The following is a 25,355-nucleotide window of genomic DNA, read 5'->3' on the forward strand; positions in this document are numbered from 1 at the left end:
AGCGCCCTCTTTCCCGCCCGCCACCAGCCGGCACGGTTGGGAAGCGCCCTGCACCCTGTGTTTTCCGGGGCCTCCTCGGCTTCTCTGTGTCCACAGCGGGCCAAGACGCGGGCCTGCCGAACCCGTGTGAGGACGAAGGGACCGAAAGCCTTCCGGGACATCAGGGCCCGCTACGCTGCCACTGAGCTCCGACAGTTTCTTTCCCACCCGCCTTCTAGAAACAGGACGCGCGGCCAAGCGAGGGCAATAAGGGCCGGCCCCTCCGCCTGCAGGGAACGTGGCGGCCGCTGCATCGCCTCCGCCCACCCAGGCGAAGACACCCTGCGCGCACGCGCGCCGCCCTACCCGCTAGCGCGCAGGACTCTGGGGCGGCCGGGCCACGCCGCGCGCCGATTGGTGGGGTGTCGGGCCCGCCTTCGGGTGATTGACGGCGCCCGGCTGCCACCGCCCCGCTGCCGCCGCCGCCGTCGCCGCAGCCGTGCCGCCGCCCGCGGGCTGCGCGACTGCCACCGCCGCCGCTGCCGCCGCCCAGCCTTGGCCATGGACCTGTTCGGGGACCTGCCGGAGCCCGAGCGCTCGCCGCGCCCGGCTGTCGGTAAGCGGGTGGCCGCCCCGGCTGGGAGGGGAGGACAGGCGGCGGCGGCCTGGAGGCCCGCGGCGCCTGAGGCGGGCGGCGGGGCGGAGCGGGGGCGAGCGCGGCCTGCCCGGGGCCCGGCCGGCGGGCCTCCGTCCTGTCTGCCGCGCACGGGGGAGGCCGGGCTTGGGAGCGGGCCGCGGGCCGTAGGCGGCCGCGTCCTTTTGTGTGCGGCCCGCACGTGCGGCGGCGGAGGACGGCCGGCTCGGCCCAGTCCCGCTCCCGAGCCCCGGCGCCCTCGCGCGCGGTCCGGCTCCGCGCCCCGCGGCCTTCCGGTCGCCCCCCGCCGCAGTCCCCGCGGGCGGGACGGCCGCGGGGCTGCAGGCGGCTTTGTGCTTACCCCGGCGTCGCGGCCCCCGCCGGCGTCATCCTTCGTGTCTGAGGCCCGAGGGGAGGGCTTGTCCTCTGCGGTTTTAGCATTTTAACTTTTCGCAGTAGTTCTCTCTCGCGTCCGCGGCCCCCTGAGGGGGAGCTCTAGCGCAGGTGCGCGGGTCCGCCGGGCGCCGGGCCTGGGCGGGTGCGTGGAGCCCACGCGCGAGCAGCCTGGGACCAGGCCTTTGTTAGCGGGTGTGCCCAGTGCGCTGCGCTCGCTGCGGGTTTCACTGTGCGGGACTTCCTGGCACTTGCCCACGCTCGACTTCCAGCGGACGCTGCCCAGCAGGCCCGCAGTTCTGAGCCCATCTCGGTGGCAGACGACCTGGAAAAGTTTAAAAGCAAGTTCAGGTTTCCAGGCTCCCGTCCGCCCACGAGATCGGAAAGCCTCAAAGGTAGGGCCCTGGATGTGTGTTATTCAGTCCCCGGGGGATCTCGACTGGCCCGCTCCGCAGGAGCCTGGAGATCGTGGGTTTGGAAGCCAGTGTTGGACGGAACCAGAAGGGGAACAAGATCCGGCCTTTGCTTTCAAAGAGCTGACGTCTAAATGCAAGTGGTTATAATTAAAACTGGCAAAAGTTAAGGACTGTGGGAAACACGGAGCGCCTGGAGGAGTGTTTGCAGTCTGTCCAGAAAGAGTGGGGAAGGAGGCGGTGCTGGAATTGGGCCTCCGACGATGGGTAGACTTGTGCTGTGCAGAGATTCTAGGCCCGGTGTGCTGTGCAGAGATTCTAGGCCCGGAAACCGTGTGGTGGGGTTGTTAAGCCCTCTGGATTGCAGGAGCGTTGCACGGGGCCTGGATTCTGCTTGTGAACAGCCTTGCCAGGCTTTTGGGGCCATTATTCCCAGTAATGGTAGTTACTCTATCCCCCGCTCACCACTCTGATGGTACAGAAACATCTGAATAATTGTCTGTGAGCCATTCACTTTCTAAATTGTTCTAGTTGTGGCTAAAATTGTTTTGCCTGTAGGTGGAAACTCTGGCTTTGTGAACACCGTCTTTTTTTTAACCGTGTTGATGGAGTATACCTTCTTTCTCTGAGTATGTTTGGGGCAGAGTTTGGATTTGCAGATGTGCATGTAAGCCTATCATTTAAAGAAGTAAGATCTCCATAACTTTTTATCAGAAATTAATTTGTCTGCTTAGGAGAAGCCACCCTTTATATGATGCAAAATTTGACAGCTCCTAACTCTTACAAGTTGGTACTTGGCAGCCTATCACTGAAAACAGTGAGTGGGGAGGGCATCTCCAGCCCTGTGTGAGATGCCAGGGCAGCAGAGGGACTGCACAATGTTTAAAACCCCGTTCCCTGGAAAGTGGATTAGTGAACTGCTCCTGGGATGGGCACTGAGGCCATCACAGGCCCTGCTTGACTGAGCGTTTGTTTGTTTGTTTGTTTTTAAATAGCTTTAAAAACAAAGAAGGCGTGCTTTCTGAATTAGTAGATGATGGGAAGCTGAGCGGGATAAGTACTAAAGTGAGTGACAGAGCTGGGATCCCAGGTTATTTTGACGCGCAGTTAGTTAATACCGACAAGATGATATTTAACAGGTTAAAAAAATCGTTTGAACAAAAACAGAATGATTTCACAATCTTGTGAAAAAAACCCTGATTTTTGAAAAACTAGGTTAAGCCATACTTTGTTTCAGAAAGTTGATGATACTGGTTGATAAAATTAAAAATGGAACAAATGAAAGGAAAATAAGGTTTTCCTTATTTTTTGGTTTCATAAAGTGGTTGGAAAGATGAGCAAAACTGCACCATTATGACCCTCACACATGATGTACAGGTGCTCATGTTGTGAGTACTAAAGTCCTAGTCATTTTCACAGTCTCAGAGAGGAGTGGTTTTGGACATGTAATCAAACTGCCTTGAGATCCACTAACTGCCTTCTGTGACTCTTCCCGCATCTGTAAAGTAGGACTGCTGCCTCCTACTGTTAGTACATGTGTTATAGAGTACTGCATGCTTGGTGCTACGGAGTACTGCGTGCTTGTTGCTGCACAGTACTATATGCTCGGTGCTACAGAGTACTACATGCTTGTTGCTACAGAGTACTGCATGCTCAGTGCCACAGAGTACTCCATGCTCGGTGCTACAGAATATTACATGTTCAGTGCTACGGAGTTCTACAAGCTCAGTGCCACACAGTACTGCATGCTTGGCGCTACACAATACTACTACATGCTCGGTGCTTAGCGTACGTGCTGCACATGGTCAATGCTTAGTAGATGCTAGTGCTTAGATGTTAGTATATGAGCTGTTAACTTTAACAGCTATTTAAAAGGAAAAATGGGGACACCTGGGTGGCTCAGTTGGTTAAGCGGCTGCCTTCGGCTCAGGTCATGATTCCAGCATCTTGGGATCGAGTCCCACATCGGCTCCTTGCTTGGCGGGGAAGCCTGCTTCTCCCTCTGCCTCTGCCTGCCATTACGCCTTCCTGTGCTCACTCTTTAGCTCTCTCTCACAAATAAATAAATAAAATCTTTTAAAAATAAATTTAAAAAAATAAAAGGAAAAAATGCACTCTGAACTGGATTTTGTGAGTGTCTAAAGGGAGGAACTTTCATACTGCTCAGATTACATCAAGTATATTTTGTTCTTTGGTTTTTGTTTTAAACATTCCATCTAGGGGCACCTGGGTGGCTCAGTGGGTTAAGCCTCTGCCTTCGGCTCAGGTCATGATCTCAGGGTCCTGGGATAGAGCCCCGCATCAGGCTCTCTGCTCAGCAGGGAGCCTGCTTCCCCCCTCTCTCTCTGCCTGCCTCTCTACCTACTTGTGATCTCTCTCTCTCTGTCAAATAAATAAATAAAATATTAAAAAAAAATAAACATTCCATCTAATGTTCTTGCCTCCAAGCCTCTGGATTTTTATGGTCTGAACAGAAATGTAAAAGGAATGCATTAAATGTTTTCAGATTTTGTGCTAAATGAGTAGCTTTCACGCCAGCATTTATAGATTTGATTGCTGAGGGAATCAAGTTTTTGTATGTTGAGAGTTGACCTAAACGAGGAAGTATGCCCATTTCAGACAGGAATGAAAACTCTCTGCTCTGTCACACTCCCTAAAAGTGCTACCTTGATGTCTTTAAGATCAACAGCTTATGCTTGATAAGTTAAAGGTGTCCTTTAAGGTTACTTTGATAGTAAGTTGGTTTCAGTTTTATAGGGTGGCTCTTTCACTTACTTGGTTGCTACACCACCGTACTTTAAAACTGCCTTTCAGGGCGCCTGGGTGGCTCAGTGGGTTAAGCCGCTGCCTTCGGCTCAGGTCATGATCTCAGGGTCCTGGGATCGAGTCCCACATGGGGCTCTCTGCTCAGCAGGGAGCCTGCTTCCTCCTCTCTCTCTCTGCTTGCCTCTCTGCCTACTTGTGCTCTCTCTCTCTCTCTGTCAAATAAATAAATAAATAAAAATCTTTTTTTTTTTTTTTTTTTTTTTTTTAAAGATTTATTTATTTATTTGACAGAGAGAGAGAGAGAGATCACAAGTTGGCAGAGAGGCAGGCAGAGAGAGAGGAAGGGAAGCAGGCTCCTCCTGAGCAGAGAGCCCGATGCGGGGCTTGATCCCAGGACCCTGAGATCATGACCTGAGCCGAAGGCAGCGGCTTAACCCACTGAGCCACCCAGGCGCCCCAATAAATAAAAATCTTTAAAAAAAAAAACAAAAACTGCTTTTCAGCTCTCAGAACTAAGCAACTACTGCAGGGTAGGCCATCTTCAAAATACTTCTTTCCAAAAAAACCCTGGAGATCTAAATAGAAAATAAAGTTTAAGATACTAGAAAAAAACACTAATTGTAAAATTTCAGGAGTAAGCAAGAAAAAACTCATAAGAAATTAAAATGGATTTTAACTATGTAAAAATTAAAGTTTCTGCAGGACAAAATACCATAAAGCAAAAGACAAACAAAATAATTTCATAGGGGCATCTGAGTGGCTCAGTAGGTTAGGTATCTGCCTTCAGCTCAGGTCGAGATCCCAGGGTCCAGGGATAGAGCCCCACATTGGGCTCCCTGCTCAGCAGGAGTCTGTTTATCCTTCTTTTTCTCTCAAATAAGTAAATAGTTTTTTAAATTATCTGTAATTTTTTAATAGCTCTGAGGGATGTGAACCTTCTTCTTCTTTTTTGAGAAAGAATGAGCAGGGGGGAGAAGCTGAGGGAGAAGCAGACACCCTGCTGAGCAGGAATCCCCAACGGGCTCAATCCCAGGACCCTGAGATCATGACCTGAGACCAATGCAGCTGCTTAGCTGACTGAGCCGCCCAGGTACCCCTAAGTAGGTAAAGTCTTTAAAAAAAAAATGATTTCGTACACATACAAATGATCCCTAATAAATGAAAGGCTCAAACACATCAGTAAGAAAAAGACAGGTAGCCCATTTGAAATTGTCAAAAGCTATATGTATACTGGAAGTTTATGGAAGAAGAAATGCAAATGACCAGTCAGTTAAAACCAGTGCTTAGCTTCCTAAGTCACTGAGGAAAGGAGTAGCAAATCAGTGATGCACCATGTTTTTACCCAGCAGATTAAAAATGGGCATCATTGTGGTGAGGATGGAGAGAAGTAGACATTCTCATAAAGTGTGTTGGGGGTAGACATTCCCACCACTTTTTGGAAATAGTTTTGGACATCTATTAGATTTAAACCATTTATATGCTTTGACCTAGCAGTCTAGCAGATTAAGTAGGGATATATACGTAAAGTTGTTTACCGTGGCATTATTGTCATGTGAGAAACTGGAATCAGCCTGCGTGCTCATCAGTAAGGGGACTGGACTAGTGTCTGGCAGTGCCTCCCACGCAGATCAGAACATAGCTGTTGGGAGGAGTAATTAGACCCAGACGTGCTGGCCTGGAATGTTCCCGGAGGGCTCACATGAATAAGGGTATAAGGAGAGTGTTATGTATAGTGTGCTTCTGCGTCTTAAAGAGTAAAATGCATGTACACAAGTGCATCAGTTTAGGAGAAGGTAGAACATACCCACTCAACTATGGTGGGGAAGGGGAGCTTTTTCTAAAGCCTCTGTGGTATTTGGAGGCGGTACATTGCTTTTGTAGTTGGAAAATTCAGGTATAAAGAACATTTTGGCAAAATATGTGATTTGTACATAGCAGCCTTTAGCCAAAGTGAATATAATCAACCCAAGAGTATTTTTCTCAGCACAGTATATAACTTTCAGTAGACTTAGCTTCAGAATATGGAGAACTCCGAACAGAACAAAACAAACCGAGATGACCTTAACTGTAATGAAAAATGGTCTTCAGTCTTGTTTTATTCTTTATTCGGGTCTTATATTTAGAATTCAGGGGGCCTTCCTCCAAAGTTTGGGTCCTAGTTACACTTCGTCTAATTATTGCTGACCCAAATACTTTGGATTACTGTTTATCCAAAATAGAATGTTAGGTTCTGGCCATTCAGACATTTCCATTATAGGGTCTATCACCTACAGATACATATTTTTAAGATTTTATTTTTAGGGGCGCCTGAGTGGCTCAGTGGGTTATAGTCTCTGTTTTTGGCTCAGGTCATCATATCAGGGTTCTGGGATTGAGCCCCGCATTGGGCTCTCTGCTCAGCAGGGAGCCTGCTTCCCCCCCCACCCCACCTGCCTCTCTGCCTACTTTAGATCTCTGTCAAATAAATAAAATCTTAAAAAAAAAAAATTTTTTTTTAAGTAATCTGTACACACAATGTGGGGCTAGAACTCAAAATCCCGAGATCAAGAGTTGCATCCTGTACTGACCGAACCAGCCAGGTGCCAGATTTTTATTTATTTATTTATTTTTTAAGAATCCAAATACAGGCTATTCTAAGAGATCCTTTCAGTGATGCAAAAAGTATTCCAGAGATCAAGAACCTTGGGATTATCGACATATGGTTGTCAGGGTTCAATGAATGGTATGTGGAGGCTGTCTGGCACCTTGTAGGGGCATGGATGGAATCCAGGAAGCCTGGATTTGACTGTCCATTCCTCACTGGCTGTCCCTCAGTTTCACCGGATTGCCTCAGTCTCCTTATCAGTACGGAACTACAGTAACAGTACTCACCTCATCAAACCGTTGGAAGGAATGAGTGCTTTGGAAACAGGTAGAGATGACCGGAATCATGCCCAGCAGGCTGTAAATGTTCATTATTCCTAAGAGCCTTTCTCAGTTGTGACCAACGAAAATGAGACGATCCCGTTGTGTTTAATTGAAATAGCACTTACAGTATTCCAGAGTGTGAAAGAAGGAATGGGGAGGTTCATTCATTTGGCATGAAGAGGTGGGCCCCTATCTGGGGACAGTGCTCAGATCGGGGCACTATTCTGAGTGTAGCCAAAGGACAGAGGCCAGGCTGGAAGCCCTATGATGACGAATGCGTGCAGCAACTGAAAATGTCTTCCCTGGGAAGGACGACTTCCTCACTGGACACTGGCAGTGGAGAGACTTGATTGAGGTGGGTGGTTTAATTTGGAAATTAAATCTGACCTGACCCAAGGGTTGGTGGCTGTTCAGGTTGGCCTCCTCCCTGTAATGTTCTCTCTCCCCAAGATGCCTGACTCTCGGGCCCCACTGAAATAGTGTCCTTGCTCTTCATCATCCCATACGGTTCTGAGAATGGGCATTTGATGGTTAGACCCAGCTTGGCTTGGATTCCTCTTGGAAGTGCCCTGCTAGAATATTAGGGCTTCTCGTAGGAGGATAACAGAGTGAGTGAATGGTTGTTCTAAATGCCATTTAAGGGGCGCCTGGGTGGCTCAGTGGGTTAAGCCGCTGCCTTCGGCTCGGGTCATGATCTCAGGGTCCTGGGATCGAGCCCCGCATAGGGCTCTCTGCTCAGCAGGGAGCCTGCTTCCTCCTCTCTCTCTGCCTGCTTGTGATCTCTGTCTGTCAAATAAATAAATAAAATCTTTAAAAAAAATAATAAATGCCATTTAATGTCCTTGTGATGCTCCTGTTTGAATACCTCCTGTAGAGTGTTTATGTCACTTGTGAGAAAAACGAAAGTATTGGCAGTTACTTAGTCTATTTGGAATCCTGAGTGATAACAGTGTAAGTTAATGGAGTAGACATTTCCCATTTGATTAGGGTATAAAGCAGAAGAGTTGCTTTTTGTTAAATCAGGAATTTGTAAGGTATTTAAGATACTTTTGACCCAATAACTCCTGAAGAAATTTCTTTCCTTGGAGTTTCTAAATTTTAAATTAAATTTTTGCTTTTACTTTGTTTTTATTATTTATTTTCTTAAGTAGGCTGCCCGCCCAGTGTGAAGCCCAGTGTAGGGCTTGAACTCAGGACCCTGAGATCAAAACCTAAGCTAAGATCAGGGTTCAAATCCTTAACTGACTGAGCTTCACAGGTGCCCCTAAATTTTTTTTTTTTTTAAAGGTTTATCAGTTTTTTTTTTTTTTAAGGTTTTATTTATTTATTTGACAGAGAGAAATCACAAGTAGGCAGAGAGGCAGGCAGAGAGAGAGAGAGGAGGAAGCAGGCTCCCCGCCGAGCAGAGAGCCCGATGCGGGACTCGATCCCAGGACCCTGAGATCATGACCCGAGCCGAAGGCAGCGGCTTAACCACTGAGCCACCCAGGCGCCCTAAATTTTTGTTTTTAAAAGAGCAGACTTGGGGGCACCTGGGTGGCTCAGTCGGTTAAATGTCTGACTCTTGATTTCGCCTCTCAGGTCATGGTCTCAGGGTCGTGAGATTGGCCTGTGTGGGGCTCCACGCTCAGCACTGTCTGCTTGTCCTTCTCCCTCTGTTCCTCCCACTGCTCTGTGTTTGTGCGCTTTCTCTTGCTCTCACATGAGTAAGTAAACAAATAAAATCTGTTTTTAAAAAAGTAGAATTGCTATCCAGCTCATTTCTACTTAGAGGCAGAGGGTTGATGTAGCCGGGGCTTTTGGAGCATACAGTTGAGCTGGTTTTTAAATGAGGATGTTTCTGTACTTGAACTCAGAGGAAGATGAGGTGGGACAAACTTCATAGGATCGGAGTGTGCATGCCTAAATCTTCAGCCCTTTGTTTCTCCCATTTTCTATGTATCAGTTCCTGTATTTAATAGCTTAAACAGAAATTTTTGGGAAAGCTGGAGAATAAGGAGTGGTTAAATTTTATGTGGAAAGGGATAATTGAGTAAAAAACATTTAAGACCAGTCCTCTTGGTGTATAAATCTTCAGGTTTTTAGATTTAAACAATTTCCCTGGCTTTCTTCTGAGTTTAGGTTGGAGTGTCCGAAATTCCTCATTTTCTCTATACGTAGTAATTAAGTGGGCACTGTGTGGGGATGCCAAGTCCACACAGATTTGCTTCCATCAGCCTTTTACCTCTGAGCTCGTTGTTTAAGATTCTAGTGGGTGGGTGCTTCAGAATGCTGTTGAAATCGGACTTTCTAAGACCACAGATCTTTGGTCAGATAGCAATCCCTCTGTCTTTGACCTTTTTCTTTTTTTTTTTTTTTTTTTAAACATTTTATTTATTTATTTGACAGGCAGAGATCACAAGTAGGCAGAGAGGCAGGCGGGGGTGGGGGGGAAGCAGGCGCCCTGCTGAGCAGAGACCTGACGTGGGGCTCAATCCCAGGACCCCGGGATCATGACCCGATCCGAAGATAGAGGCTTTAACCCACTGAGCCCTCCAGGCATGCCTGTCTTGACCTTTTATCTGGAAGGACCATGTAATTGTTTTCTTGTTCTAGAACCAGTGTTTTTCTTCCCAGGATTCATTTTCTTAAAAAGGTTTTTCAATGTTTGGTGCTTACGGGAATGAAATTATTGAGAAAAATACTTGTTTTCCTCAGGATACCCAGTGGCCCTTCAGATGCCCGTTGGGTCATCTTTCATTGCCTTTATGTTGACTGAAACTGTTGGAAGCAAATGTCTTTGTTAAGTAGCTGCTGAGAAAATACTCTGTAGAATTTGGTCCAGTGAGGAGGAGAAGGTTTGAGTTTTAATAGCAGACCTCTCAGAAGGCCTCCCCCTCTGAACCCACCGTCCTGGCCGATGACTGGATGCTGTCTAAGCAGGCGCTCTGTGTTGTAGGCAAAGAAGCTCAGAGGGGACCTCTGCTTTTTGATGACCTCCCTCCGGCCAGCAGTACTGACTCAGGTACAGTCTTCAGGCTCTCCCAGGTGTGTGTCAACGTGTCATCCTGGGGTTGTAGTTGTCTGAATCTTTGTCCCTTTCCCCCATTTTCAACACACAGATGTTTTAGGTGTTGGACTGTCTTAAGTTTTGAATCCATGGCATCAGGTAAGGCAGAAAAATCCGCTAGTTGCTGGCCCTGAGGAACTGCGTAAAAATGTTGAGCAGTTTTCTCTGGTTCATTTGAGTGTTTATTTTACTAGCTGAAATAAGGTTTAACTCTTTCCGGCAGATATTTGTTTCCTTTGAATTGAGAGGACCTTAAAATAAAATAGGTTCGAGACATTACTTACCGAAGTATGAGTTGCCACTGGATTGACACGAGAGGTTTTGAGTTTATTTCAATGACCTGCATAGGTGTCCTGGTGGGATGGGTTCTGAAACTTGAGCCTCACCCGGGTTCTGTGGGCTCACTGAGTGTTCTGCTGTGTTTCAGGGTCCGGGGGACCTTTGCTTTTTGATGATCTTCCACCAGCCAGCAGTGGCGATTCAGGTAAGTGGTTGGGAAGAAGTTTGATGTGTCAGTGGGAGTAATACACAAAAAAATTATTCTTATGTAAGATGTACTTATTAATAGATTTTAACAGGGTTTAGGATTATATTAAGTATGGCATAAGATTTATTAAAATAAAAAATACATAGGCAGCATCAGGTGGAAGCGAAAAGATTATATACTACATCACTTTTTGGTGATTATTTTTTACTTGGGGTTCAACCTGTTGCAAATAACTTTAAGAATTAAGAATTTAGTCATTTACTTTGAACTTTGTTATTAACAAAAAACAATTATCTCAAGAGTTTGCCTCTGCCTCTGTCTGTTCCTGACAGACTCAGATATATTCAGCAGAAGTATCTGACATATGAAAGAGTTAAAAAACTTACAATATCCCTGAACCTGTAAATACAGACGGTCTTCTCTTTTATGGTACTTGTATTAAAAAGACTTTGATCTTAAGAAAATGAAATCTGAATGACACTGGTTTAGTGACTGGTACAGACCACATGCAGGAATTTCTTGAAATTCAAGACTTTAGTTGATTATTTTCAGTCCGTCCTTACAGTTCTCAAGAATCTCTTTATTGAGCTGAGTTCATTTTTGTCAAGCCTGTTAACACTGGTTGCACGCACTCCTATAAATATGTTTTCCTCTTTACGTCCCAGTTAGGGAGAGGGAAGAACAGAGCAGATTCCTGTTGCTTGTCACCACGACGAACCTGTTATTCCATGTACTCACTGAGCGCTTCTCACAGGGAATTCCCCCAGGTCGGGGCAGGGCCGGGGGCACGGGCCCTGCAGTTGGGGATGCAGGCTGTCTGGTTTCCTATGCAGTTATCTTCTGGTGTAAGAACCTTCCTTACGTCATCAAGTGGAACACTTGCTGCTTTTTAAGTAGACCTTTTTGTGTTACTAATTCATTACATAAAAATCAGGATTAATTCTAGAATGTATGGATTAAATTAGTATAGTTCCTATATTTAGAAAAAGTTATTATAACAATCATACACAAGAATTCTCAGGTCTTCAGGCCTGTGGGCCCATGCTAAAATTGTACAACAGTCTCACACAATTAAGCCCAAAACCTTCCCAATAAAGACAGTATTCTTTCTTTCTTTTTAAGATTTTTATTTATTTATTTGACAGACAGAGATCACAAGCAGGCAGAGAGGCAGGCAGAGGCGGGGGGGAAGCAGACTCCCTGCTGAGCAGAGATCCCAATTTGGGGCTCTATTCCAGGACCCTGAGACCATGACCTGAACTGAAGGCAGAGGCCTTAACCCACTGGGCCACCCAGGCGCCCCAGTATTTTTTTTTTTTAAGATTCTGTTTATTTGGGAGACAGCATGCGGGAGCAGAGGGAGGAGCAGAGGGGGGAAGCAGGCAGGGCTCAGTGCCAGGATGCTGAGATCAAGACCTGAGCCAAAGGCAGGCACTTAAATGACTGAGCCACCCAGGTGTCCTAAATAGTATTCTTATAATGAAAGTTAATATGTGCCAGCAGGGTTCTTAACAGATTTAATAAAAGAAAGAAATTTACTATAGCTATGTCTTAGTTCTTCATAGGGCAAAAGACAGTCAACTAGGAACAATTTAGAAGATTTTAGCACCATTAGTAACAGGCTTGATTTTTTCGGATACAGAATCTAACCTTGCATCCAATGTATTGGGTTTTTTGAGAAGACATAGTCACATTTACAAAAATCAGCTACATTTTGGCCATAAAGTAAGCCCCAGTAAAGAAACTGATTTCATACACAGACCATATTCTCTGACTTCACTGTGATTCAGTCAGGAGTCAACAGCAAAACTGTAAAAATGTCTCTGTTTTGCAAGTTAAAAGAGAGGAAGATTGTTGTCCGTCCACACTGGGAAGGCTGGAGCAAGCAGTACGTGACAGCAGGCTACCAGACAGACCTCTGGGGCAAGCGTGTTGGAAACATTCGTGAAATCTTCTCCATTAGTATGCCCCATTATGTGGGAAAGGACACACGTGTTATGTTGTTGCAGACATCCGTCCTTTTGCAAGTAATTGACTCTTCTTGAGGGCAGGGACATTTTCTTCCCTTTTTCTTCAGAGCCCAAAAATGTTTAGCACATGGTAGTTGAGTAATGGTTGCCTGCTTTCATACTGAGATGCGGAGAATATAGAGAGCCCCTTATTAGGACCATGGCTGCCGTTCATGGGATACATGGTGAACCAGGCACCATGATAAATGTTTTACATGCCTCGTCCCCATCGGTTTTAAAGCCACCTTCCAAGATGACAGTATGCTCCCTGGGTCACAGATGAAGAAACTGAGGCCGGAAGGTGAAGTATCTTGCCCGGAGGCACACCTCCATGAGTGGCAGGACTGGGACTTGAAATGAGACTTTTCTCCTCCCAAAACGGGCTCACACTGCAGCGCTCTTAGCATTGGCTTTGAGCACGGTTCATCCCTCCATACCCATGAACGGCCTCTGCAATCCTATTTTGCCTCTCATGATACTAGCAATTCCTGAAGCCGGATGTTTGCCTCCTGTTAACCCCCTTCTGGCACTTACTACTCTTTTGACTTCCTGAAGGTGTGTCACTTGGCAGATTTTGGGAACTTCCTTCTTGATAAGTAAGAGCCTGAGGTCTGAGACGTGTGGGTGCCATAGCCCCAGGCCATGGGCTCTGGGTTTACCACTGAGAACCCTCCATGACCAGTCCGCTTACAGTGGGTCTGAGCAAGACCTTGGTCGTGACCTGTGCTTCCCCCATTGGTGCCCCAGGCACACTGCCCCACCCCTCAAGGTAGCAGCCTAGAGCCCTGCGCCTGCCTCTCTGCCCAGGCTCCTACACTGTGTCACTGTGTCATGTTGTCTCTCAGGGGGTAGGGAAGGGGGGCTTGTGGCTGGCTGCTGGGGACTTTCCTGCCCACCTACAGCTGTGTCTCTCTCTGGCTTTTCCTTGTGTCCAGGTCCTCTCGACACTGCAATGTCCCAGATGGTAAAGAGCGAAGAGAAAGGAGCAAAGAGAAAAGCCTCCGAAGGAGAGAGGAATGGCAGTGAAGAGCTTGTGGAAAAGAAAGTTTGTAAAGGTTTTCACACAGCTTGAAAACAAATGTATTAGCCTTCCTATTTTAAAACAACCCAGAGCAAACCCGAGTTCCGCTTTCCCATTTATGCTGCTTCCTTTTTGTGTCTATACTTAAGAAGCCAGATGGACCTCCCAAGTTTACTTTTGCCTCTGCTGCTTTCCCCATTTGTGTGTGACCCTCCCTTTGGTCAGACATGAAACCCACATTTGTTCAAGGGTGGAAACACCAGGTGGACTTGACTTTACCTTCTCTAGTGAACAGTTGGCTTACTGACCACCACCTTCTCCCTGACCCTGTCTTTGCTCCCAGCCTGCTGATGAGTGCCCCGAGGTCGGTGATGAGTTTAGTAGGCAGCATACCAGGAGAGAGCCTGAGGCTGGAAAAAGCAGTTGGAATTCATCCTCAGCTTTGTGACTTGTCAGAGTAGAGAAGTGAGAGGTTCCATCAGAGAGAGGTAGCTGTGGGTGCTCAAGCCCGGTACCAGCACAATTCATCCCCTGCCCCAGAGATGCCGGGTGAAAGCCACAGGCACGCAGGCCTGGCAGCTGTGCGAGAGACTGTCTAGTGTGCATAAGGACAAGGCCTTGAGCGAGCTTGTGGCTGCCTTAGCCGCAAAGGCACAGTGCCTGCCAGCAACGGCTCTGCAAAAAGTGTTCACTTTAATATTTACGGGGCCCTGCAGTGTCCGCAAACGGCTTCTTCCAGGCTCGCCATCAAATATAGATAGGCTGCTGTGCCTCTGCTGGGCTCTTTCTTCCTCCTCGTCCTCAGGTAGAGGAGAAGTAACCGTCTTAGCATTTGGGCAAGTTCTTTACCAGTCTCAGGCATGGAAATCGGTATTTTCAGATATCCCACAGGGCATTTGGGATAAACTCTGCTTACTGGCATTTCCCTAAAATTGGAATTTTCTGCCCTCATTAATTCCTGACACGACTAGATTTCTGCGTAATTCCTTGCCGCAGTTCAGGATGACCACACCTTCCTTGCTCTGGTACTAAGGTCTGATGGCCTTAGCTGGAACCGTTGATACTAATGTGCCATCGTCTGCCTGCTATTCACAGCAGAGCCCTTGCAAGACTGTCCTCATCCTGCATTGGTCTGGTTGCAGTTACAGGCGTGCAGCTGGGGACACAGATGGCTTGAGAATATAGCTGCTCTGTGTGCACAGCTAGGATGTCACTGAGTAAAACAGCCAGAGTTCCCTCTCACTTGCTCTGGGACTAGGGCTTCTGGTGGGAAGAGCACAGTTTTGTATTGGCTTTTTGTTCTCCCTTCTCAGCCTCCTCAGTGATCTTCGGTTTGAAAGGCTATGTGGCTGAGCGGAAGGGCGAGCGGGAGGAGATGCAGGACGCCCATGTCATCCTGAACGACATCACAGAGGAGTGTAGGCCCCCGTCGTCCCTCATGTGAGTGTCCGTGCTCCAACAGGCCTGGGGGACACAGAGGTCCCTGTCTGATGGGGGTTTGGACTGTGTTCAATTTCTGTTTACTGGAAAGAATGGCTTGTCGCCGGGACTACTTGGTTTGGGGTCAGTGGCTCTCAGCTGGGGTTGGTTTCGCACAGTACTGCCCCTCCCTGACATTTTTGGGTGTCACACGGAGGGCTGTGTGACTGGTATCTGGTGGCAGGGGGGCAGTGGGATGCGGCCGAACAGCCCACAGTGCACAGGACAGCCCTGCAGCAGAGAACTGTACAGCCCCAAGTATGACTCCTGCTGAAGTGAAAGGGAAAGGAGCCTCCATGTTGTGGGTCATTGGGGTGTGGCCTCTTCCTCAGTATCTAAGGAGCTTCCAGCAGAGAGACTCTGACTCTCTGAGCCAGGAGGCAGAGTGGGAAGCTGCTAATCACAGCACACACGGGAACCAAGGAGAGCTAACATAATGGGGCCCAAAAAGAGAACAAAAAACAGAAATGGCATCAGGGAGAAGAAAAGCAGGGAGAATTTTCCTGCCCCTTTGGATAAGTTCTTAGGCATGGAGGAAAGCCATCAGAAGGTGGGACATCAAGGTGTGTCCTATCGATTTAAATGAACATGCATGATACTGACATGTACAGTTGGTTACATAGTCTGTGCCCCATCAGGTTTCCGTCATCATATCATCTGTGTGTTATATTTACTGACACCAGTTGGTCCTTAACGGGCAGTGTGCTAGAGCCATGGCTGCTGGTGGCTTTTGTCTGGGCAAGGAAGTGAGGTCCCTGCAAAGCATCCGCTCATGGGCCAAGGTGACTGTATACGTACGTCCGCTCACAGTTGTCCAGCCGCCCTTGCTCACCTGGAGTGTGCTTGGAGTTAACTTCTGCAGCCAGGAAAGGGACTTGGAGAGCCCCAGGGGAGTGGACCTCATTGGGATCACCAAACATTACTGAGCAAGTACCATGCCTAAGAGAAGGGTTCAGGGTTAAGAACCCGATGAAGTTGTGTTTTCATGGCCCAGGATGCCTCCGTTCAAAAGGAACTCGGAACATGTTTAAAAAGCAGTTTTGCACGGTAAATGCCGTTTCTCATAGGTGTTTTCATTTTTCCTTCTCAAAACAGTTCAAGTCACTAATGGCATTTGTTCGATATATGCATGTTTTCTGGCAAAATTTGGAAGAGGAATAAGGATAGGATAAAAGCAGTAAGATGGGCCTCAAGAATTAGATGTTGGGTCAGTCTGAGCAGTAATTCTGGAATTACCCTCTGTTCTCTTAGTTGTTTCTCATTGTCATGGATTAGTAACTGTTTTATCGAGTATGTTAGCATTTCAAACTAAATCTGATTTAAATAGAAAAAAGTTTATTCTTCAGTGAAAGATCGGTTAAGAGAGCCTGATATTTAAAAAACATTTATTTTTTGTTAAAAAATTTTTTAACAAATGTTTAAAAAAAAATGTGAGTCTTCCAACTCCTTTTTTATTATTTTTAAGTAATTTCTGTCCCCAATGTCAGGTTCAAGCCCACAACTGTGAGACCAGAGTCATACACTCTTTGGACTGAGCCAGCCAGGCACCCTAATTTTCATGGTGTTTTAAATTAAAAGTTGAAAACTTGGGGCTCCTGGCTGGCTCATTCGGTGGAGTGTGAGACTCTGGGTCTCAGGGTCGTGAGTTTGAGCCCCATTAAATCAATAAACTAAAAAAAAAAAAATACCATCAAAATTATTTCAACATTTGTCCCCATTAGTGCTGTGTCCTTTTTAGTCACTTGGGACAGTGTGGTGTCTTACCAGGGGACATCCTCTGTCTTGTGAATGCTGACTGTTTGAGAAAGATTTAGAGGCCTTGGGGCACTTGGGTGGCTCAGTCATTAAACATCTGCCTTCGGCTCAGGTTGTGATCTCAGGGTCCTGGGATCAAGCCCCATGTCGGGCTTCCTGCTCAGCGGGGAGCCTGCTTTTCCCTCTGCCTCTGCTCCTTCCCCTGCACACATGCACTCTTCTCTTGTAAATAAATAAAATGTTAAAAACAAATAAAAACATTTAGTGCCTTAGTGGTGAGGAGCAGTCTTTGTGAAAATCTCGGTAACCATCAGTTCATTCTTCCAGTACCCGGGTTTCATATTTTGCTGTTTTTGATGGACACGGAGGAATTCGAGCCTCAAAATTTGCTGCACAGAATTTGCATCAGAACTTAATCCGGAAGTTTCCTAAAGGTGGGACTGAAAAGTGGATCGGTTTGGGTCCCTCTTGGTGTGTGTTTGTGTAAATGAGGAAGATGGGCGGCATTGGACAGTTCTTAGTGGCTCTATGAAGGTGGGGCCAGAGGCGTGTGGGCTCTGAGGTGAGCAGGTGGTGGTCGCAGAGAGTGTCTGATGGCACCTTGCATGGAGAGTTTGCGTGTGGGTATATATCTTGCCTTCACGCTCAGGAGATGGTAGACCAAACTCAAATGACCCTGTCTCAGAGGTGGGGAAGCAGAGATGTTCTTGGTCACAGTACAAAAACAAAACGGCAGCAGGGGGAGAATTTCTTCTTCCTGAGAGTTTGTCATCTTGTTCGTTCTGTAATAGGAGATGTAATCAGTGTAGAGAAAACCGTGAAGAGATGCCTTTTGGACACTTTTAAGCATACTGATGAAGAGTTCCTTAAACAAGCTTCAAGCCAGTAAGTGTGACCACGTAAAGAAGTGTGAGTGGGGTGTGCTTGTGTGTGGTTTTCCTTAAACACAGTTTAGGTCTTCTGAAGTATTGGTGCTTGCTGTCTGAAAAATTCCTCGCACTGAGTAAGCTCTTGTACTGCTGACTGACCCTGAAACAGTAAAAAAGAAAGTTATCCAGCAGCTTCCATGTTGAAGTGTAAATGACACTGACCATTCAGCTCTGAAGTGCATCTCCAAGCTGCCAGCCTGTTGGAGGTGGCCATACTTGTGACGTGTGTCCCTACAGGAAGCCTGCCTGGAAGGATGGCTCCACTGCCACGTGCGTTCTGGCCGTAGACAACATTCTGTACATCGCCAACCTTGGAGATAGCCGGGTACGTGGCTAGCCGGGTGTCCTGTGCCAGCGCCCCTCGGCCAGTGCGTGTGTGGTGGGACGGATGTGCTGACTGGGGAGAAGTCTGTCATGCTGTGGGCCTGCTGTGGGGCTGCTGCTGGGGCCTTTGCAGACTCCACAGTGGTGGGGTGGGGAGCAGCAGCCACGCTCTAGGCACACGCCCGCACAGCATGCATACACTCTGTCTCTGTGGTGCTGTGGGCCAGCGGCGTGCCAGTCGCTTAAATATTTCCCAGCTGTGTTTCTCTGACCTCAGACAGGAGCCCTTGCCTCCCCAAATCATTGTGATTTCAGGAAAAGTAAAAACTAGTTAGATAAGTGCTAGGTGATATTCCATTTGTCCAGAGCCTTGGCCACTTGGAAGAAAAGAAAACTCCGTTGTTTCCCACTGTGACACCCGTGTGTCAGCCCCAGTTGTGGAGAGTGACTTCAGGGTGGAGGGCAACACCCTGCAGCCAGGCTCCCACTGCCTGGCCCCCCTTCAGAACCTGACAGTCATTTCCTTGGCCCTTTGTGGCAAGCCTGGTACTCCATCAGTAGCCACAGGGACGGAGTGACCCCTCCCACTCTAGCGGCATCTGCTGACCTGACCCACCCCATCCCCTAGAGTGACTGGTACATAAATGCTAGGCACCGGGGGTGCAGCAGCAAACCTCACAGGCAGTCCCTGTGCGAGTTGGGTTTATATTCTGGTGATTTTCTAGTAAACGGTCCCAGTGCGTATGTTGTATTTAGGCTAAACAACAAGTAACATGTAAAATCAGCCAAAAAAAAAAAAAAGACTTTAGAGTCAGATCCACATTGCTGTGCTGGCTGTGTTCCTGGCTCTGCTCTGTGACTATAGGCATGATACCTATTCTCTTGGCCTCATTGTCCTCCTCTGTAGGACTGGGGTTTTCCCAGAAGTCACCAAGTGAGGCAGACGTGGCCGTGGGGCACACGGAGGCACATGTGGTCACCCCCTCCCCATCTCTGCCTCCTGTGGATTGATGGACCAATTCCACCTGGAGGGCCTTTGATCCTCGGCAGGTGCCTCCCTTCTGTGTCACAGGCGAGAAGACAGCCCATGGAGGGGGCATGGTGCTTGGCCGGCTGGGCTGGGACCGGACTTGAGATGCCAGGCAGGGCTTCTCTCCCTGGCTGCTGGGACGCTCCTTTGCTGCTTGAGCTTCTAAAGTCCTGTTTTTCAGCAGGAAGTGGACTCTGAAACTCGGCTGTTAAGCTTTGTCTTCCCCTGGTAACTTTAAGTTTCCTGACTGTCATAATCTCTACGTTCCCAGGCAATCCTGTGTCGTTTTAATGAGGAGAGTCAAAAGCATGCAGCCTTAAGCCTCAGCAAGGAGCATAATCCCACACAGTACGAAGAACGAATGAGAATACAGAAGGCTGGAGGAAATGTCAGGTGATGGGCACTGGCGGGTGCTCCCAGGGGGAGGGCTGTACCCTGTGGAAATGGCCAGGGACTTCCAAGGGTAGAACCATCCGTGTAACATTAACTACAGGGAGATGAGGCTGTCCGAGGTCTAACTTGGGGAAGCAGAGGAATGGATATTTCATGATTTCACATTCTGTTCAACTGGGAGCAAAAGAGGGTACCGGAAACATGGCTCCCTGTGTTCACAGAAGAAGAGGCCTGCCTCAGATTCAAATTCTCCATCTGTAGTGTTTTCTCTGTGCCTAGGGACTTTCATAAATGCTATCATTTGTCACACCTGAATAAGCTACAGTTTTAGGGGAATTCTCCAGAGAGGCAGTCTGAAGGGGTGAGGACAGTGGGTGTTTGTAGCACATGCTGAGCATCTCCGGGCTTCCCGGCTGGACGGCCCCGACTGGCCAGCTCTGTCCACGGCTCCATTTCACCTCTACCCATCTCTGACCACCGCATGCTTGTCCTGGCCTAGATCTGCTGTGTCTCCGAGGTAGCTGGTAGAGGTTGGTGTCTTCCCTGAACTGCGGGAAAATTCCACTTCAAGGACACTGTGCTAGGAGTCTGGTCAGAGCGTCCCTTGGTTCATTTTACAGTTTGACCATGAGGATGTTCTGTTCTGTTGGGACAAGAGACCAGTAAGGCACCTGCGTAAGACAGTAGTTGCTTGTCTTTGGAAGGGCAATTCTTCCCTGTCGTCAGTTGTGACTGCCCGAGCTGGGTGCTGGCTGGTTCAGGCCTCTCTGGGGGCCAGTCAGAGCTCTTAGACTTTGTCCAGAAGTTTCTTAGAACCTTAAAATTCTGCTTTTGCCTGACCTCCATGGAGAGATTTTGACATTGAGAGTCCTATGGCTGGCAGTTATTTTGTCTCCTGGTCTGTACAGAATCAAGAGCAGGTTTGCGTGCCTTAAAGATGTGCTTAGACAGCATGGCTTCATGTGGGCCCCTCATGGCCAGGAGGGGAGGGAGGCTCCGAGCAGCAGTGTTGGGCTCTGGTTCATCCCTCCCCAGAGGCCAGGACTGGCTGGCTGGGTCTTTTCCACCACACCCTCCCACTTATATTTTTAAAACATTCGTTTGAAAGATTTTGGAAAAAATTTTAAAATAATAGAACAGTTCATTATCAACTGCCTAGAATCAGTAACATTTTGCCCTGCATGCTTTGTGTGCATATGTGAGGCCAGCCCATGTGAAGGTTAGACACCACATCGCAGGAAAGAGGGACTGTGGTGGCTGGCTTCTCTCCTGCCTTGTCTAGATCCCTGTTCCCTAGTTTGAACCCAGCGTCATCTGGTCTGCGCTCAGCTTACCTCAGCCTCCCACTTCCTTGAGGCATGGTGGGCCTTGTGGCATGGGTGTGGCATGTCCCATTTGCCTGCATTCTTTCATGGGTCATTGAAGTGACTTGCGTTGCATTTCCCTTCTGCTGGGAGCCAGGCCTGAAGGACTCAGCGCGGTCAGCTCTTGCCGTCGTGTTCTGAAGTACAGACGGCTGGTTTCTGGGTCCACGATTCCCTGGGCTCCTGCTCTCCCCTGTCCCTCCAGCAGGGTGGGGAGCATGAGGCCCGCTCGGATGGGACTCTGCCTGGGAAGCAGGAAGGCAAGCAGCAGCTTCTGTAGTGTGGCTCAGGGTTGCTTCTGTTCTCTCTCTGGGCTTGGCGGCATGAACAGGTCTTTGGGACCTGCCACTTGGTAAAACAAGCCAGCTTGGTGACTCGCGTGGGGGGTCCACACCTGGTGCCTTATCACTTGGTCACTGAAGAAGCCCTCCATTGGATTCTCACGGTGCTTGTGCCCAGTGCTGCTTCTGCCCTGCTGCTGTACCTTTGGCCGCTTTCACTGTTCAGTTCAGGGATTGTGCTCGAGAAGAGTGCTCGGCTGCCCATAGGTGCCAGCAGGTCTGTGGTGACAGCTGTGCCTACAGGGAGGGTGACTTTGTAGCTGCAGTGATGTGCCGGCAGCTACACGGCAGCCCAGGCCAGTGGGGGGTTTCTGGCCGTGCGCACTCATCCGCCTCGCCTTCCAGAGTTCTCGTCCGTGGGAGAACCCCCACAGACCTCTGCCTACAGCGCTGGGGTTTACTGGGCGCTCCCGTGCCTCATTGTTTGCCTTCTCCTCTGGGAGCACACGATGGTCTGGGGGCCTGTGAGCTTGCTGCTGCCGGAGGCCCCACCAGAATGGTTCCCAGGGCCCCTGAGCCAGGCTGTTTGCCCCGCTCCTAGAACTCTGATGACAGGCACCCCATTTAGAGGGCGCCCTCCAATCTCCGGATGCCTCATTTAGAAATAGAATGGGTGAAAGTGGAACACTGTGCAGAATGCTACAGTTAATCCGGTTTAAATCCTGTCCGTAGCTCATGTGAAGAAAAGCTGTGTCAGAACCTGGAACTCATCACTTTCAGGTGTTTTCCAAGTCTGATTAGGTGTAAATGAACAATAATCTTCCTATTCCAGCTGCTCTTAGTTTTGGTTGCGTGCTCAAATTACCTGAAGGAGCTTTGGGATAAAAACACAACAGGAAAATAAAGCCAGGTCCCAACCCAGTACCATCAAGTCCAGCTGGGCTGTCGGCAGGTCAGGTTGGGCTGTGGGCTGTTCCGTCAGGGTGCTGCCAGGCTGAGGCGCCAGACCAGCGAAGATTGGGCACGGACCGTGTAGATACATCTGTGTGGAGGCTGAGAGACGCAGTGCTGGTTAATAATGCGGACCCCGCAGGCTCCATCTTTCCTTCTGCTTAGACGATGCGCTGGAAAGTTCCATGTACCCGTGATCTGTCAGATGGAGTCTTTGTGTTTCCCTCCTCTCAGGGACGGTCGTGTCCTGGGTGTGCTGGAGGTGTCCCGCTCCATCGGGGATGGACAGTACAAGCGCTGCGGGGTCACTTCTGTGCCGGACATCAGACGCTGCCAGCTGACCCCCAATGACAGGTAACAGTAGCACAGCAAAGGCACAGGGCCTGGGCACAGGCTCTTGGGTCTCTTCTTGAACCTGGAGCAGGTGGGGATGGGCCTGGCAGGTGAGGGTGGACAGACTGTCATTTCTGCTCTCATGGGCCCCCCAGTCTGGTCCACGAGAGTACATACGAGTGAGTGATTCCAGCACCGCATGTCTGGGGTGCTCTGGGAGACGTGGGGCACATTCTGGTTGGAGGAAGAAGGGCTCTCCAGCAGAGGGAAGACCCGCAGAGCCCTTACAGGAGGATGGTGGGACACACGGCCGGGCAGATGCCAGTCATGGAGAGTGATGGAGGAACCATAGCAAGGTGCTCTGGGAAAGGGTTGGGAAGGGTCCTGAGTCTGGTGTGTGCTTGCTGGAGAATCAGAGGTGGTACTGAAGTAGAGCTGGGCTAGGTGGAGAATGAGGGGGCCGTGCCCAGCTGCCTGCTGAGATGGTATCCTGCCCATCCACAGCCTGGGGAAGCCCTCGGCGAGGAGGCCTACTGGCCCTGCTCCCTATGCCATGTGAGGGGGCCTCTCCATGGCCCTGCCTACTGGGCCTCTCCTGGTCTCTACTCCTGTCTCTGCCTGTGTGGTGGCTGCTGTGCTCTTATCAACCTTAGGGCCTTGGGACACTTCCACCAGCCCCTCTGATTGTCTGAACTGTGCCCCAGGCCCCCTGTTGTATGCACTGTGCTAGCACCCCTGCTCTGGGTTATAGTCCTGGGTTTGTGGGACAGGTCGCTCAGCGTCTGTCAGCCAAGTGGAGGGGGCGGGAGCGTGCCTGCTGGGCTCCCATCAGAGGAGGAAGACCAGGACCTTGGGTTAGATGAGCAAAGAATGAGGATTCTGCTTCTGCGCTGTGGGGAAGCTCACATCATTCCTCCGTTGTTCAAGGAGCTCCCATGGGAGTCCCAGGGAGGGGCTCTGAAGAGAGCTCATCCTGGTTCAGACAGTGGAGATAGCTGAGTGTTCTCTCTGCGGTCTTGGACTCTCACAGAGCATTCACGACGCCCTTCTGTGTAGGTCTGCACTGTCGTGTGGTGATAGGAAGTGTGTGTATTTGCCATAACACATATTTTACTCCACGATTTTCCTTAAATTCATTTAAGAAAGTGCAACACCTGGTGTTTGGGTTAAACCGTAATCATATTATTGGTGATCAGGAGGGTAGTCTCAATTCTGATGGATAATACCCCAGTTGTATTTTTTTTTTTTAAGTAGGTTCCTCTCCCAACATGGAGCCCAACATGGGACTTGAACTCACAACCCTGAGATCAAAACCTGAGCTGAAATCAAGAGTCAGACGCTCAACTGACTGAGCCACTCAGGCACCTGTTTTATGGTTTTTTTGTTTTTGTTTTTTCCCTAGCTGTAAATATTTTTAAGTGGTTTCAACTTCCGTGTCATAAAAGTTAAATTGTTTTTTTAAAAAATTCCTGGCTGGGTCACTGGCTTGATTACAGCTCAGGTCATGATCTCAGGGTCATGGGATTGAGCCCTACATGGGGCTCTGCTCAGCATGGAGTCTGGTGAGAGTCTCCCCCTCTCCTACTCCTGCTCCCACTCACGTCACTCTCGCTCGCTCACTCAAAAAAGCAAATGCCCTAGCCTTTGAGTGCTGGACACGTATTTATTTTACCTCCACTGTCAGGCTATTTTGTAGTTTGCTGCCACAGCCCATTTCTGCTTCCTCCATGTTTTAGGTTCATTCTGTTGGCCTGTGATGGCCTCTTCAAGGTCTTCACGCCAGAAGAAGCGGTGAACTTCATCCTGTCCTGCCTGGAGGTGAGAGAGCTCCCCAGCGACTGGGAGCTGTGGGAGCTGCACTGGGGGTGTGGAGACGAAGGTGTCCCCTGGGGCACTGGGCCACCCGGAGCTCCCCGCCGCGGGGACCCAGTGCCTGCCCTGATGGCAGTTGGGGAGCAGCAACTCCTCGTGGAGAGGCCCTGAGGGTGTGACAGGGATATCCGCTCAGTGGTGCCCCCTCTCCTGCCCACTAGGATGAGAAGATCCAGAGCCGGGAAGGGAAGCCCACCATGGACGCCCGCTATGAAGCCGCCTGCAACCGGCTGGCCAGCAAAGCGGTGCAGCGGGGCTCGGCGGACAACGTCACCGTGATGGTGGTGCGGATAGGGTCCCCGTGAGGGCCGGCGGGGCTGGGCGGCATGGCGGTGACCTTGCAGGTTCATCGTGTGTGTGTGCACATTCCGTGTGTCTCGTGTACTCCTGTGGGACTCCCGTGGTTGTAAATAAAGGTTTCTTTTTTTTTTTCTAAGTGTTTTATTTTATTACATTTTGAGCAATTCTTGACCCTTCAAATGTTGTGTTTGCTTTTGGATACACTCTGGGTCTTTCCTTATTAAACTGTCGTCGGCTTCTTGGATTGGCCCATGATAGTGACCCACTAGCTGCTCAGTGTGCCACGTTTCATAGTTCCTAGCACATTCCCTGTGCTCTCTCACCCTTGAAATGACCCTGGTTGGGGAAGTGACATTTACAGGAGGAGAGAGAGGTAGGAACCCACCTAGACAGGCTGTCAGAGCAAGAGGAAGCTACATAAACCTCACGGGGCAGGATGTGAGGCTTTGCTGCGGGGAAGACTGGGTGGGAAGTTACTGCTTTCTGGAGTGGTGTGCCTCGGGTAGGCCCTCCCGGAATGGCATGGAGTTTAGCTTCTTTCTGATTCCATTGGTAATAGATGCAGGGGAGGGGGCAGTGTCCTGCCTTGAGTGGTCAGGCTGCCGTTTGGATCGGCCCCTGAAGTCCAGCTTCCACTTTGAGGAAGGTATGTGCATCCACTGGGCCCTGCGCTGGGCTGAAGTTGG

The 25,355-nt window shown here is 49.1% G+C and overlaps 1 protein-coding gene across 4 annotated transcripts; it reads left to right on the forward strand.

Moving 5' to 3' along the window:
• Positions 1-442: 442 nt before the first annotated feature.
• Positions 443-24,805, forward strand: ILKAP (ILK associated serine/threonine phosphatase). Of its 4 annotated transcripts, XM_059167551.1 has the most exons (12): positions 443-595; positions 10,031-10,096; positions 10,569-10,625; positions 13,573-13,692; positions 14,972-15,098; positions 17,220-17,326; positions 17,684-17,777; positions 18,059-18,146; positions 19,447-19,568; positions 22,399-22,518; positions 24,234-24,315; positions 24,531-24,805. In XM_059167551.1, exons 1-12 carry the CDS (start codon positions 541-543, stop codon positions 24,672-24,674), a joined length of 1,182 nt encoding a protein of 393 aa, XP_059023534.1. In that variant the 5' UTR covers positions 443-540; the 3' UTR covers positions 24,675-24,805. The 4 variants fall into 4 exon arrangements, with proteins under 4 accessions (XP_059023534.1, XP_059023535.1, XP_059023538.1 ...); XM_059167552.1 differs by lacking the exon at positions 10,031-10,096 and having other exon boundaries at positions 450-595; XM_059167555.1 differs by lacking the exon at positions 443-595 and having other exon boundaries at positions 10,037-10,119.
• The last annotated feature ends 550 nt before the right edge of the window (positions 24,806-25,355 follow it).

Source organism: Mustela lutreola, chromosome 3 (genome assembly GCF_030435805.1).
Source record: "Mustela lutreola isolate mMusLut2 chromosome 3, mMusLut2.pri, whole genome shotgun sequence".
Classification (NCBI taxonomy): domain Eukaryota; kingdom Metazoa; phylum Chordata; class Mammalia; order Carnivora; family Mustelidae; genus Mustela; species Mustela lutreola.

Excerpts from the sequence above, each read along its gene's own strand:
- ILKAP (XM_059167551.1), top strand. The coding sequence starts at position 541 with ATGGACCTGTTCGGGGACCTGCCGGAGCCCGAGCGCTCGCCGCGCCCG. Across the intron at positions 17,778-18,058 it reads CTTAAACAAGCTTCAAGCCA|GAAGCCTGCCTGGAAGGATG; the intron begins GTAAGTGTGACC and ends GTGTCCCTACAG. Across the intron at positions 22,519-24,233 it reads CAGCTGACCCCCAATGACAG|GTTCATTCTGTTGGCCTGTG; the intron begins GTAACAGTAGCA and ends TCCATGTTTTAG.